At 41.1% G+C, this 16,366-nt stretch overlaps 1 protein-coding gene across 36 annotated transcripts in view; it reads right to left on the minus strand.

Annotated features, from left to right (window-relative positions):
- PARD3 (par-3 family cell polarity regulator) overlaps positions 1 to 16,366 on the minus strand; it is a 710,416-nt gene that overhangs the window by 571,003 nt on the left and 123,047 nt on the right. For all 36 annotated transcript variants that reach the window (XM_054503380.2, XM_054503381.2, XM_054503379.2 and 33 more), the window contains exon 2: positions 15,631 to 15,732. In XM_054503380.2, coding sequence (XP_054359355.1) covers positions 15,631 to 15,732 — 102 coding nt within the window. The remainder of the gene's footprint in view (positions 1 to 15,630; positions 15,733 to 16,366) is intronic.

Genomic DNA, 16,366 nt, shown 5'->3' on the forward strand with positions numbered 1-16,366 from the left:
ATTGTATTTTAAAAGTATTGTTCTGCCACAGGTTGGAGGAAAAAAAAAAAAAGCAAATCTAGTCCTTCACAGCGACAGTTTGAGAAGTAATTAGTCGTGTTAACTAAAGGTAGAAAGAATATTCAAGACTGCCTTTTTGGGGAGGGTGAGAAAGTCAGAACTAGCCCATCTGGAGGCTGACCTGAACACACCTCCTAATTTATCCAGCCTGAATATTCCCACCTACATATGGGACTTTTCTTGCTTTAAAAGTACATGGAATGCAGCTACACTAAGAAAAAAAGATACAAAACTTTACATACCTTATAGAACATGGAACACCACTGTTGTAGCTGCAAATATTTTGCTAGCATTTTCCTTTATTATATATAATATATATCAAATATATAGCATTATATGTGATATATAATATACATGTATAGTTTTTTATATTTTATATATGTATTATATATATGTATTTTATATATATGTATGTGTATATATATGTGTATAAATATATATATATATATATTTTTTTTTTTTTTAAGTAAGACAAGGTCTCACTATGTTGCCCAGGCTGCCCTCGAACGCCTGGGCTCAAGCAGACCTCCCACTTTGGCCTCCCAAAGTGCTGAGATTATAGGCATGAGCTACCAGCACCCCAACATTTTCATCTCCCCATTTTACAACAGATCCCTAAGGACAAGTGTTCTCTATTTACTTCAATCTTTCAAGTCCTGCCTAGAATGGAACAGATGCTCAATAAATATGTGAGGGTTAGATGAAAGAAAAGCATGCTGTTACAGAAATGCAACTGCAGTGTCATCTCAACCTCAAGTTCCCAGCAGCCAAGAGATCCCTGTTGACACTACCCACAAGTGCTGATAACAAAATGCCTGATAGTGGACGGTCATCATTCGACTGTGCCCTTGAAAAGAAGTATCTCTTGACAATCTTTTGTAAGAAATTAAGTCAAGCAGTATACCACACATTCAGACGCAAGGAACTTCAGAATTCTGAAAGACAGGGTACAGATTTTCTAATTCTCTCATTCCAATGAATCTCTGATTTTATACTGTGTGCCTTTATTTTATATTAAATAAGCGCTTTCCTGAATGGCAGTCAAATGCCATCAAACATCAAATGGTTATAGCTGTCAAATTTCTTGCAGCTTTCCGAATCTGATTTCAGAACATATCTTAGAAACCATATGACAATTTATCTCATGTCTGAAGAGTCATTTCCCTTTGTGGTATTTCAAATTCAGCTGGTCATTTTTTTCTCAAAATTTAAATTTTATGTTACTCTTACCCGGATGTTGCAGAGTTCCCCTCCCACATTAGAGACTCTATTTCTTAATTTAAATTTATTGGTATTTTCCTTGGCTGAACACGGTGACTCACAATTTGTAATCCCAGCACTTTGGGAGGCCGAGAGGGGTGGATCACTTGAGGTCAGGAGTCCAAGACCAGTCTGGCCAACATGGTGAAACCCCGTCCCTACTAAAATACAAAAAAATTAGCCAGGCGTGGTGGTGCACACCTGTAATCCCAGCTACTCAGGAAGCTGAGGCAGAAGAACTGCTTGAACCCAGGAGGTGGAGGTTGCCTTAATAATGTATTGAGAATCCTCAAATTCTAACATACAGAAAATGAACAATGTATTTCTTACAACAACTATCTCTGGGCGCCAAGTATATACCATGCTCTCTATAAATTCATAGAAATAAAAAATAAGTGAAACTGATTACCTACAGAAACTTATTTCATAACACAAATATCTAGGATAGCCTGGTTTGTTTGCTCGCTTGCTTGTTTTTAAATCCTCAGGCCAGGTGTAGTGACTCACACCTGTAATCTAAGCACTTTTGGGAGGCTGAGGCAGGAGGATCATTTGAGCCCGGGTGTTGGAGGCTGCACTGAGCTAGGATCACGTCATTGCACTCCAGCCTGGGTGACAGACCAAGACCCATCTTAAATAAACAAACAAAAAGCCAGGCATGTTGATGCACATCTGCAGTCCAAGCTACTCAGGCGGCTGAGGTGGGAGCCCAGGAGATAGAGGTTGCAGAGATTGCATCACTGCACTCCAACCTCGGTGACAGAGCGAGGGCCTGTCTCGAAGAAAAACAAAACAAAACCTTAGAAGCGGTTATTAAAAGAATGAAGAGCCTAATTTGACAATGGTGGTGGTGGTGGTGGTGGTGGTGATGGTGGCCAACAATGGCAACCACAACTAACATTTCCTGGGACCTTATTTTTGCCAAGCACAAAACCTTAATGTGAATTCTAAGGCTTAATCTTAAACTTAACTTCATAATGAAATCATGTCCTTTGCAGCCACATAGATGGAACTGGAAGCCAACACCCTAAGTGAAATAATTGACACAGAAAGGTGAACACCGCATATTCTCATTCATAAGTGGAAGCTAAACAATGGGCACACATGGTCATAAAGATGGAAACAATGGACACTGGCAACTCCAAAAGTGGGAGGCAGGGAGAGAAGCAAGGCTCGCAAAACTATTTACCGGGTACTACATTCACAGTTTTGGTGATGAGTTCACCGAGGCTCAAATCCCATCATCATCCAATATACCTATGTAATATAACTACACATGTATCTCCTGAATCTGAAATTTAAAACAAACAAAAACAAAAAACTCATAAGACAGTTACTATGATTATACCCCACTTACAGATGGGAAAAATGAGGTAGGAGAAGTCAAGTAAAGACAGCGTGAAGCTGGGATTCAAATGCAGGCAGTGTGGCTCCACAACCCACCATATGAGATGCCCGGCACTTCCAAAGCAACAGAAAAGCACAGCGCGGCACACTAAGTTATCAAGCCCCAGCCTGGGATTGGTGTAACTGAAAGAGTGAGAGCCTCTGTCCCCTGACTCACTGGGTGGCCTCAGATAAGCAAAGTCTTGAGGGCTTTCGCTAGAAGGACTGAGGCCCAGCCCATCCTGTGCAGGCTGACCCCAAAGCTCCTACTGCTCGTGAGGACCCTCACTTCTCATGCAGGAGACCTGGCCCCCTCCAGACTCCTTTTCACTAACACCTCACAGCTCTACCTGTACCATATCTGGGCCCTGTGCTCCCACAAATTGATGAACTGTGGCCAAACCAATACCCACAAAACACTTAAATGTTGGGAAGTCATCCCTCTGAATTAATTAGCCATTTAGTGCTCTGCTTGGCAGCAAATTTAAATATTTGCTTCTTTACACTCTAAAATAAGCTCACTTAGGAGGAAATGAATAAAGTCATCTAGTTAATGAAGTCAATTTATATAAGTTATTTCATTTCCAGGTTATCAAAATCTTTAAATCATTCAGTTCCTATGCCAATTCATACTGAAGTTCAACAAAAGATGTTTCTATTCTAAGCTATATTTATAACTAAACCTAATGCTTCTTTCCTACTGGAATTAAGTAGAAATAGAATATGGAGTGGACAGTGAAAACGAAAACAAAACAGTGAACCACACACACTGTCCTCAGAGATGACCAGTACTGACACTTTTTGGTCTACCCCTCAAACTTTTTCTAAGGTATATAATTATTTGCACTAAAGTTAGATTACATTTGGTACACTGTTTTAAACTGATTTTTCACAAATTTATATTGGATTCACAGATTTATCTATGGTTAGTCCCAAATATCCAGCTGCCTAACTAACAGCTCCAAGACACTCAAACTCACAGAAGACAACACTGAACGTAATCTCCCATCCCCAGTCTGGCAACCTTGCAGCAGTCCCTACCTTGGTGAATGCCCCACCATCTCCACCCAGCCCAATTGCCATCAATTTCAACCTCCTTCCACAAAATCGGCAGGAGCCACACACTGCCTGCATTCGAATCCTGGTTCCAGAAAACCTGCTGACTGGCCTCTGCCTTCCATGCTGCCTCCTCATTCATTCTTCACACAGCCACCAGAGGGATATTTCTCAAATGTAAACCTGATCACTTAACACCCGCTGGTCTTTCACTTACATGTCTATAAGACTTTGCCTTGATAATATATATACACGCACATACACATATATATATATACATATATATATACACACATATATATACATGTATATATATACACACATATATATACATGTATATATATACACACATATATATACATGTATATATATACACACACATATACACATATATATACACACACACACATACACACAGTATAGTAGCACTAAGCCCAATGCCTGGTACATAATAGGTGCTCAGTAAACTGAATTACCTAAAAATATTAGTCTGATTTTCTTGCAAAGGAAATTATTCCATATGCTATCTTTTAAATTATTCACGCACTCTGGTTTGAAAAACTTATTAACCTTTGAGAGGGAGAGGGAGGCCACCTAACTTTGATTCAATATTGAAACTAGGTTTTAATTTATTCCATTTAATCTTAATCTCAAGTATTCATCAAAAGACAGTAGGGTATGTATTTTTATGAATAAGTAAATTATTCCTTTTGATTAAGACAATAGAAAACACATTTCATAAGTTTTTCATTATACTGTTCTGTAAGTAGGATTTATGATAAGGTATGCCTTCAGAAAACACTGCTTCTTTAAAATGTGTATTTCCCCAAGACGGAAAGATTAAGATTCCTGCATTAAAAGCATGTTCTCCTAGGTTACATCCACTTCACCTGAAGGAAGGCAAGGAATTCAACAACTCACCTACCTGATCAGCAAAAAACAGTACGCTGGTCACCATGTAACACCCTAGGCAGACATCCTAATTCATGTTAACTTACGGAAATTAAGCCACAATATGCACAAAGGAAAAAACTCAGAGTAAACCGGTGGCTGAAACATTCTAAGGGAGTTAACAACTTAATGCACGTGATTCCCGCCATCATTTTTATTATTAGTATTTTTTTTTTTTTTTTTTTTTTGAGACGGAGTCTCACTTTGTCACCCAGGCTGGAGCGCAGTGGGGCAATCTCCGCTCACTGCAACCTCCGCCTCCTGGCCCTACACGATTCTCATGCCTCAGCCTCTCAAGTAACTGGGACAACAGGCGTGCATGACCAAACCTGGCTAATTTTTGTATTTTTAGTAGAGGCAGGGTTTCACCATGTTGGCCAGGCTAGTCTTGACCTCCTGACCTCAAATGATCCACCTGCCTCAGCCTCCCAAAGTGCTGGGATTACAGAAGTGAGCCACCATGCCCGGCCTTTCTGCAATCATTTTAAAATTCGAGGTAGTAATCATATGATGCCACATCCTAACGGAAATTATACACATTTCTGGGATCCCCACCCTGCAACCCATCTCATTTTTGCATGTAAAACACTGAACTCAAATTAATTTCACATGTTTAGTAATAACTAAAATACTACTTACTTGAAATAAGAACACCTTAGTTATTTCAGATATCACTGCTTTTCACTAACACATAATTTACTTGAATTCCTTAAGTGTGAACTACAATTGTTACAAATGTAGTATCTGAAGCCCTCCTTCATTTAATATGTCTTGTTTTTACAGCTTGTAGCTCTGTGAAATGTCAACAAATTAGAATCTGGATAATAACTTACAACCTCGGTCCTTGTGCGTTAATTTTCCTACGGCTCTTTTCTGTCTTTTCACTACATACTCAAGTTGCTTTTAATATTTTGTAAATTTTAATGTTAAAGGAAACCAGCCATAGTTGAAAATTCTATCTACCAAAGGCACTTCCTTAGGAAACTTCAGTATGTATTAATAAGAACTCCCTTAAAGAAAAAAAAACAAAATAGGGCCAGGCGCAGTAGCTCACGCCTATAATCCCAGCACTTTGGGAGGCCGAGGCGGGTGGATGAACTGAGATCAGGAGTTCGAGATCAGCCTGGTCAACATGGTGAAACCCCATCTCTACTAAAAATAAAATTAAAAAAAAAATTAGCCAGGCGTGGTGGTGGGCACCTGTAATTCCACCTACTCAGGAGGCTGAGGCAGGAGAATTACCTGAACCTGGGGGAAGGAGGTTGCAGTGAACTGTGATCGCACCACTGCACTCCAGCCTGGGCAACAAGAGTGAAACTCCATCTCAAAAACAAAAAAAACAAAAAAGCCAGGCCAGACATGGTGGCTCACACCTGTAATCCTAGCACTTTGGGAGGCTGAGGAGGGTGGATCACTTGAGGTCACGAGTTCGAGACCAGCTTGGCCAACATGGTGAAACCCTGTCTCTACTAAAAATACAAAAATCAGCTGGGCGTGGTGGCGGGCACCTGTAATCCCAGCTACTCGGGAGGCTGAGGCAGAAGAATCGCTTGAACCCAAGAAGCAGAGGTTTCAGTGAGCCGAGACAGCACCACTGCACTCCAGTCTGGGCGACAGAGCAAGACTCTGTCTCAAAAAAAAAAAATAAACAAATAAAATAATAAATTAGAAAAATAAAAAATTATGAACTTTTTACATTAAAGCATGTTCCTTACCTGAAAATTCTGCCATACTTGTATTTCAAAAGCAAAAATTATTATAGCACATTTCAAAAATACCAATATAAAATGCCTAATGGGGCAGTAATTTTATTACCATAAGAGGCACCAAAACATCAGTATGTAAGTTAGAGACTATACACAGGGCAAGGAGGCTGGGGAAGGATGGAAATGTGCCCCTCTGGTAGCTTTTCCTCAGCACGTGGAGTTGTTGCCTGCCTGTGATCCCCAATAAGTTTTTTAAAGTTTCTTCTTCTTCCCAACATTTTTCTAACAGAGGAACTGGCCAAATCATCCCCTGGAAAGTCCCAAATTCTCCGATAAACATCAACAGGCTTAGCAGCCAGCAATCTCTGCCACAATCCTTCCCCATGCCTGGCTTCAGTATAAACGTGCAAACTCTTCAAACTGAGTTTACACAGCCATTCCATCCAAGACTTCCTCCACAAAGGGCTAGAAAGAGATAGTGCAAGGCATCTCACAGGGTCACCACCAAAACAGAACATACATGACATCATTCCTGCTCAAAGCAAAATTACATCCAAGAACGACAAAGGAAGTGCTTGATATTACATCTCTGAATTACCTTCAGCACCAAAGACAGTAAAAGATGACAACACAGGGAAGAGGAAGACTTTCTCCTGTTGATCACCCACACAAAAGTGTACTTCCCCGCCACCTACTGACTCCACATGCCCGGTCAGTTACACCTGAAATCTTTTTTTTTTTTTTTTTTTTTTTGAGACAAGGTCTCGCTCTGTTGCCCAGGCTTGAGTAGAGCAGTGTGATCATGGCCTCATTGCAGCCTCAACCTCACAGGTTCAGTGCGATCCTCCCACCTCAGCCTTTGAGTAGCTGGGACTATAGGCCTGCACCACCACACTCAGCTAATTTTAGTATTTTTTGTAAAAACAGTCTCGTTAGGTTGCCCAGGCTGCTCTCAAACTTCTGGGCTCAAGTGATCCACCCGCCTTGGCCTCCCAAAGTGCTGGGATTACAGGCCTGAGCCATGGCACCTGGCTCTGAAATCTTTGTTTATGCCCCTTACAATCAGTCTCAGGTGACTGGCCTGCGCAGGAACTGAATCCCAAGTATTTTTATTCTGTGATAAATTTGGAAAAATTATCCACATTTCTAAATTTGCTGTACTACCCACAGGGAACAAACAGGAGTGGCCTAGACCCACTGTTGAGAACGAAGGGAAGGTCCTGAAATAATAAATGACAAAGACCAAACCAGACAGAGATTCACACAAAATACAGCTTGTCCGTCAGGAAAGCTCACGTACACAAACGCATGACAGCTGCTCCAAATGGTGGTGAACACAACATTAAACTGTTTCAGTTTTTGCTAATTGGGCAAAATGTCAATTGAGAAAACTGAGACTGAGATGCTAAGAGTAAATACGACATCACTGTTCCCTTACTGGAAAGCAGAAACACAGAGAAAGGACAAACAAAACAAAGTACCTTTTTACACTCAAAGAGATCTAGAGTATTCTATACCTTAGAAAATCAAACCTACTCCAAGGGGCCAGGGCAATATAATAGTACCATTTGAACAAATTTGGGTAAATCCTGGAAATGAGAACTGTATAGGCACTAACAGAAAACTTCCTCAGTGCTGTGCCCTGAACACTAATAATTAAAGGATAATGAGGAAAATTGGGGTAATTAAGTACTTGACTTTTTCTTTTGCTATCATTTAAAATACTGCCTCTTCCCCTCCATAAAAAATAAGTTTTTAATAATGTTACAAATTCACAACGACCAAGTATAAAATTTGCATCTTCAAGAGCATCTTCCCTGCTACAGAGGCAGAGCCATTAAAGCTGTGGTTTCCTAACTTAGTGAGCCTAAATAGCAGCAGGGGGCGGTGGGGGGGAGCGGGGGGGGGGGGTGGGGACTGTAAAATGCAGATGCCCAGGCCCCTTCACAGAGATCCTACTTCCCAGGCCAGGTATCTACATTTTCAACATGCATCCAGGGGATATTCACAAAACAGGACATTATTTTAGATACATGTTATTATTTAAGAGAGGTATAATGCTTGTTCTTTTTTTCTTAAACCAAAAAGCAAAACAAGTGTCAAAATCCTTAATTGGAGCAGCTGCCAAAAATAGCTGAAAACACTCCGGAATGATTAAATCAGGATCGAATGTCAGAGCCACAGAAAAGAGCCATGCGACCGACTGCATCACACAATCCCTCAGTCTGAATAATGCGTCCAGCCATGCCTGTGAATCTGGGTGAATTATGAAAAACTGGGTGTTGTGAGTCTAAGCTACTAATCATATTTCTTACAGTTTCAACTTACAATGGGCACTTTAATCTAGGAATGTCGCTCAACAATATTTAAATCAATTATGCATATATTTTAAAGTATTTCTGAACAAATAAAAAACGGCTTTAAAAGCTACTTCAGTCTACGGTATAAGGTGCTCTAGCATTTTTCTATTTGGAAACTGATTTCAATCGACATGATATAAAATTGTCTAAAGTGTTATTTCACCTATTAATGTTTAAAATATTTTTCTCAGGTTAAAGGACATTTTAATTTGTATAGGAAATATGATAAAAGATTCTAGAAAATATATTTTTATCATCAAATTCGCAGAATACAAAATCTAAAATGTCATTTATTAAGAATTGTATAATTTTAATATGCCACAATTTAAAAAGATCAAGCATAGTTTTGCCTTTTGCTTGGTTTTGTGTATAATGTAACAGTTAATTGTGTCGAAACAAGAGTGCATGATTTTCATTTGCTGAATAACACATTATTCAGTAAAGATCCAAAACAACATCATCCACCTTAACCTCACTGATTTTTACATTTTATTTATTTATTGATTGATTGATTGATTGATTGATTGATTGATTTATGAGACAGAGTCTTGCTATGTCGCCCAGGCTGGAGTATAGTGGGCGATCTCAGCTCACAGCAACCTCCGTCCCCTGGGTTCAAGCAATTCTCCTGCCTCAGCCTCCCAAGTAGCTGGGATTACAGGCACATGCCACCACACTCAGCTAATTTTTGTATTTTTAGTAGAGATGGCGTTTCGCCATGCTGGCCAGGCTCATCCTGATTTCCTGACCTCAAGTGATCTGCCCACCTCAGCCTCCCAAAGTGCTGAGATTACAGGTATGAGCCAGCATGCCCAGATGGCCTCACTGATTTTTATAACAGCCCAATGACTGCAGAATACATTATTTTCAAGTACCCATAAAATGTCCACCAAAAAGGCCATATGCTAGACCAAAAAATATGTCTCCATACATTTCAAAAGACTGCAAAAATCATTGTGCTGAACATCTACATCACGATGTTCTACTGGCTCCAAACATAAACTCTGAGGGCATCTAATGTCGGCTGGAGTGCCGGGGGACAAATGGAAACAGTAATTGGTACTGCATAACCCTTCAGGCCTTACTACATTGTGCTGAACATAAATGAGTCCATTGAGTTCAGCATTCTCAGAAGCATTGAGATCGTACAGCCCCATAAATCCTACTTGTGCAACAACCAAACTTCCACAACAGGTTATTCCAAGCCATGCACCAGGACCAGGCATATCCCAGAAAACATGTTATAAGCCACGCCTCACTAGCTCTATGGAAAGGCACAAAGTCAAGGTGTAAAGCAGGATGGCACCACCCCGAGGGAAAACTTGCGTCTGTAAAAGTAAAAAGGAAACGTGGTGGAGAAACAGGCGTGTTCATCCCAGCTGCTCAGAGTACAGAGTGCCAAGGGGAAAAGTGCACAGGTGAGCACAGCAGCTGTCTCCATATTCATCTAAGTGTCCACAGCAAGTACAAAGAGACTGTACATGAATCCATACATCAAAACAGAGCCGGGCGCAGTGGCTCATGCCTGTAGTCCCAGCACTTTGGGAGGCGGAGGGAGGAGGAGCACTTGAATCCACGAGTTTGAGACAAGCCTTAGCAACACAATGAGACCCGTCTCTACAAAAATGTTTACATGAATTAGCATCGTGCGGTATCCCTATAGTCCTAACTACTCAAGAGGCTGAGGTGGCACCCAAATAGGAAGAGAGGAAGTCAAACTCTCCCTGTTTGCAGATGATATGGTTCTATACCTAGAAAACCCCAGTCTCTGCCCAAAAGCTCCTTGATCTGATAAACAACTTCAGCAAAGTTTCAGGATGCAAAACCAATGTATAAAAATCAGTAGCATTCCTACACACCAACATCCAAACTAAGAGCCAAATCAGAAACACAATCCCATTCCCAATAGCCACAAAAAGAATAACATGCCTAGGAATACAGCTAACCAAAGAAATGAAAGATCTCTACAATGAGAATTTAAAAACACTGCTCAAAGAAACCAGATATGATATAAACAAATGGAAAAATGTTCCACGCTCTTGGATTGAAACAACAAATATTGTTAAAATGGCCACACTGTCCAAAGCAATTTACAGATTCAATGCTACCCCTATCAAACTACCAATGACATTCTTCACAGAATTGGGAAAAAAAAAAAATAATTCACATGGAACTGAAAAAGAGCCTGAATAGCCAAGGCAATCCTAAGCAAAAAGAACAAAGCTGGAGGCATCACATTACCCAACTATAAACTATAGTACAAGGCTACAGTAACCAAAACAGCATGGTACTGGTACAAAAACAGACACATAGACCCAGGGAACAGAAGAGAGAGCCCAGAAATAATGCCACACACCTACAACCATCTGATCTTTGACAAAGCTGACAAAAACAAGCAACGGGGAAAGAACACCCCATTCAATAAATGGTGCGGAGATAACAGGTTAGCCATATGCTGAATATTGACACTGGACCCCTTCCTTACACCACACATAAAAATCAATCCAAAGGGCTGGGCATGGTGGCTCACACCTGTAATCCCAATACTTTGGGAGGCCGAGGTGGGTGGACTGCCTGAGGTCAGGAGTTCGAGACCAGCATGGCCAACATGGTGAAATCCCATCTCTACTAAAAATACAAAAATTAGCCAGGCATGGTGACGCACACCTGTAATCCCAGCTACTCGGGAGGCTGAGGCAGGAAAATCACTTGAACCTAGGAGGCAGAGGTTGCAGTGAGCTGAAATCACGCCATTGCACTCCATCCTGGGGTGGTAAGAGCGAGATTTCATTTCAAAAAAAAAATCAATTCAAGATGGATTAAAGAATTAAATATAAAATCTAAAACTATAAAAACCCTGGAAGATAACCTAGGAAATACCATTCTGACCATAGGTCCTGGACAAGACTTTATGATGAAGACAGCAAAAACAATTGCAACAAAAACAAAAATTGACAAATGAGACCTAATTAAAAACCTTCTGCACAGCAAAAGAAACTATCAACAGAGTAAACAGACAACCTACAGAATGGGAGAAAATATTTGCAAATTATGCATCCAACAAAGGTTGAATATCTAGCATCTATGAAGAACTTAAGCAAACTAACAAACATAAAACAACCCCATTAAAAAGTGGGCAAAGAGGCCAGGCGTGGTGGCTTACGCCTATAATCCTAGCACTTTGGGAGGCCAAGATGGGTGGATCACCTGAGGTCAGTTTGAGATCAGCCTGGCCAACATGGCAAAACCCCGTATCTACTAAAAATACAAAAATTAGCAGGGCATGGTGGTGGGCACCTGTAATCCCAGCTACTCGGGAGGCTGAGGCCAGAGAATCGCTTAAACCCAGGGGATGGAGGTTGCAGTGAGCTGAGATTGCGCCACTTCACTCCAGCTTGGACGAAAGAGTGAGACTCCATCTCAAAAAAAAAGTGGACAAAGAACAAGAACAGATGCTTTTCAAAAGACTACATACACATGGCCAATAAGCTTATGAAAAAATGTTCAACATTACTATCATTAGAGAAATGCAAATCAAAACCACAATGAGACACTACCTCACACCAGTCAGAGTAGCTATTATTAAGTAAAACAATACATCCGTGTGGTGTGAGAAATTCGAACAAAAAAATTAAAAGTCAGAAAATAACAGATGCTGGCAAGGGTGCGGAGAAAAGGGAATGTTTACGCACTGCTGATGGGAATGTAAATTAGTTCAGCCATTGCGGAAAGCAGTGTGGCAATTTCACAATGAATTTAAAACAGAGTTATCATTCAACCCAGCAATCCCATTACTGTGTATATATCCAAAGAAATATAAACTGTTCTGCCATAAAGACACATGCACACATATGTTCATCACAACACTATTCACAATAGCAAAGACATGGAATCAACCTAAATACCTTTCAGTGGTAGAGTGGATAAAGAAAATGTGGTACAAACATACCATGGAACACTAGGCAGCCATAAAAAAGAACAAGGTCATGTTTTTTGCAACAACATGAATGGAGCTAGAGGCTATTATTGCTAAGTGAACTAACATGGGAAGAGAAAACCAAATAATGCATGATCTCATGTGGACATAAAGAGGAAAACAACAGACAGCAGGGCCTACTTGAAGATGGAGAGGATCAAAAAATTAGCCTATTGGGTACTATGTTTATCACCTGGGGTGACAAAATAATCTGTATGCCAAACCCCTATGACACTCAATTTACCTATATAACAAATCTGCACATGTGCCCCTGAATCTAGAATAAAACTTTTTTAAAAATAAGAGGCTGAGGCAGGAGGATCACTTGAACCTGGGAGGTTGAGGCTGCAGTGAGCTATAATTACGCCACTGCACTCCAGCCTGGGTGACAGCCTGGGTCTCTAAATAAGTAAATTAAATTAAAACAAAAGACTACACAGCCATGTTGGCATAGCTATGGTTCATGGACACAGAAATATACATATGCTAACCTCAAAACAAAAAACTACTATTCAAGTCTCTTTATTTAAAAGAAAAAGACCGTGTTTCTATCTATCTGAAGAAAGGGAGGAGTCAGGATGAAAATCTCAAACAACAGTGATGAGCTCTCAGCAACAGCAGGATGGCAGGTGATTAATTCCTTTATATGTTTCTGCATTTTCCAATTTTTCCTCACAAGGAGTTGTGCTATTTTTACATAGGAAGTAACAGCAAGAGAGAGGGACCGAGAAAGAGAGGGAGAAGAGAAGAAAAAAAAAAGAAGGAAGAAGAAGAAGGGAGAAGAGGAAGACACTGAAAGATTGATACGTTAATTCATCCCTTTCTAATATTCTGGTGGAAAAAGAGCACCTGTTTAAATTCTTCATAAATCTCTGTAGTTGCCTTGAGTGTTGGAATTGAGCCACACAATAAATGAAAGATGGTACTCTTCATGTGGACTGCAGAAAAGGATTTCAGAGTTACCCTAAGCCTGGCTCACTCAAAAGCCCAAGAAGGAGAAATGGCACCAAGAAAAATAGCATCAGAACATAAGTCGGCAGAAAACTTCTGCTTCTGTCGCCCAGGTTGGAGTGCAGTGGCGCGATCTCGGCTCACTGCAAGCTCCGCCCCCCAGGTTCACGCCATTCTCCTGCCTCAGCCTCCCAAGTAGCTGGGACTACAGGCACCTGCCACCACACCCGGCTAATTTTTTGTATTTTTACTAGAGACGGGGTTTCACCGTGTTAGCCAGGATCTGCATTTTTTGATACCATGTATCCTGTGGCCCACAGGAGCCACATGGGACAAATTCCACCATGACAGGTGCAACAGTGAATCTAATCTTCCAAATTTATATAATATTTGGTATTTGATTTTTTTGTCTTATTTGAAATTTCAAGAAAACATTTAAGATATGCACCAACTCTCAGCCAGGCATGATGCTAACTGTCAGAAATATAGGTGTGAACAAGACACAACAGCTGTGTGCACCCAGCTCACAACTGAGGGAAAGAAGAGCAGGCCGGTGGGGAGAGGGCCAGGAACGAGAGGGAGCCCCAGTAGGAAGCAGAGTGAGTATCTGGGTGACCTTACCATCTTCTGACCTCACGATGTAACCTAGCTGGTTAAATATCCTGTGCTACTGTAGGGAGGTTTTAGGAGACAGTCAACCAGGCCGCTGCCTCCATACAACCATGCTGATGTAACTATGTATGTGGCTATGAGCCCTTCCGCAATTCCTTATAAGCCAAATACAAAAGGAGTGGCCAGGGCCGGGTGCGGTGGCTCACATCTATAATCCCAGCACTTTGGGAGGCCGAAGCAGGCGGAACATGAGGTCAGGAGTTCGAGACCAGCCTGATCAACATGGTGAAACCATGTCTCCACTAAAAATACAAAAATTAGCCAGGCGTGGTGGCGTGCACCTATATCCCAGCTAGTCAAAAGGCTGAGGCAGGAGAATCGCTTGAACCCAGGAGACGGAGGTTGCAGTGAGCCAAGATCACGCCACTGCATTCCAGTCTGGGCAACAGAGCAAGACTCCATCTCAAAAAAAAAAAAAAAGAATTTGCTGACTTCTACATTCAGAGCCAAACATCCTGTCACGCATTCTCAAAATGCTGAACATTCCTCCTCCCCCTCCTCTTCCTCTTCCTCATTCCTCTCAAGAGTACAGAAAAAAAGTGGGGTAGTGGGAGGGAACACTGAAGAGCAGTAGGTGGATATGTCCAGGAGCCAAACTCACAGACCACAGTAAAGACTGGGGAAGCACACACAGAGCATCGGAGCACTGACGGAGAAAAGGCCGAGCTTCCTGAGATCCAGGCCCTGCACAGGAGAGGCTGTCCGGGACACAAATGCCCATCGCACAGCAAGGCCGAGCTGAGGGCCAGGCCCTGCACAGGGTAGGCTGACTGGGACACACTCGCCCATTGCACAGGAACACGGTGCACCGCCCAGGCCACTGTTGGGATGGATCTTCTCTGGGCCAACGCTGGGACCAGAATGCAGAATGGCTGTATGTTATATATACGGAGATGATAAGGACAGGCCTGAGTTGTGAAGAAAGATGTTACGTTTGGTTAAATTAAGGCAGAATATGGCACAGAAATCTTTTTGTGATATCTCCATTGTAAAAGTGTAGTTTTAAAACCCCAAAACCTAGTGTTAAGTCCCAGGTATCAAGAAAATCATTATACCTTGGTATTCAGGACAGTGAAGATTCATGATACTTATTATAAAAGAAAATATACTAGAGTGGGTGGCCCAAACATAATTTAAAATATGTGTCTAAAACAGAAAGGAAAACATTCGCACCCTCTCCGTAGTCCTCAAAAAAAAAAAAAAAAAAAAAAAAAAATGCATTCAGAACAGGTTCCCCAGGACTTGAACTCACTCTGTCTTTATCGTCTGCTACATCACAAAGAATGTCATCAAGGTCTAGTATTCCTCCATCTCCATGTTCCAAGCGATGCACCTGTATCCAGTAGTTTGGATCCTATACGAAAGAACAGAAACACTGAATATAGCAAGTTAGCATCACCAAAAGGGAATTAGACATTTTAAACTGTGATAACTTCCTGCCCATAAAAAGGAATCAACCCCATATCAACAATACTGCAATTGATTAAAAATTCAGGCAGCACCCTAAGTTTGGTATTGAGTCACTGCTCCTTTTATGATGGAGTGACTCATACACACTCTTTCCCTTTGGCTCTGATGCTGATACTCTATTATGATAGGAACTGCACAACCCAGCAATATGTACTGCATAAGTAATACTGATTTCTCTAAAGCATACTAGATTTCCTATTGCCCAATATATGAAATACTTATCATACTTATTAACCCCCAATGCAATCTACAGAAATATTCTAATAAGCAAACAGCATATATTATGTGTCTGAAGAATTTGTATTTTTGCTTATCTGCAAAAAGTAGGTTGCACACCCTGGTGGCCCAGTGTTTCTTACAAATAGGTCTAAAGATAGGGACACAGAAGGATGCCGACAAGACCATAGTGAACAAAGCACTTCCTGTGTGGTTTGAGCCTCTTTTTACAGAGACAAAATCACACACACACACACACACACACACTAAAATGCCTAAACACACACACACACACACACACA

This window comes from Pongo pygmaeus, chromosome 8, assembly GCF_028885625.2.
Source record: "Pongo pygmaeus isolate AG05252 chromosome 8, NHGRI_mPonPyg2-v2.0_pri, whole genome shotgun sequence".
Classification (NCBI taxonomy): domain Eukaryota; kingdom Metazoa; phylum Chordata; class Mammalia; order Primates; family Hominidae; genus Pongo; species Pongo pygmaeus.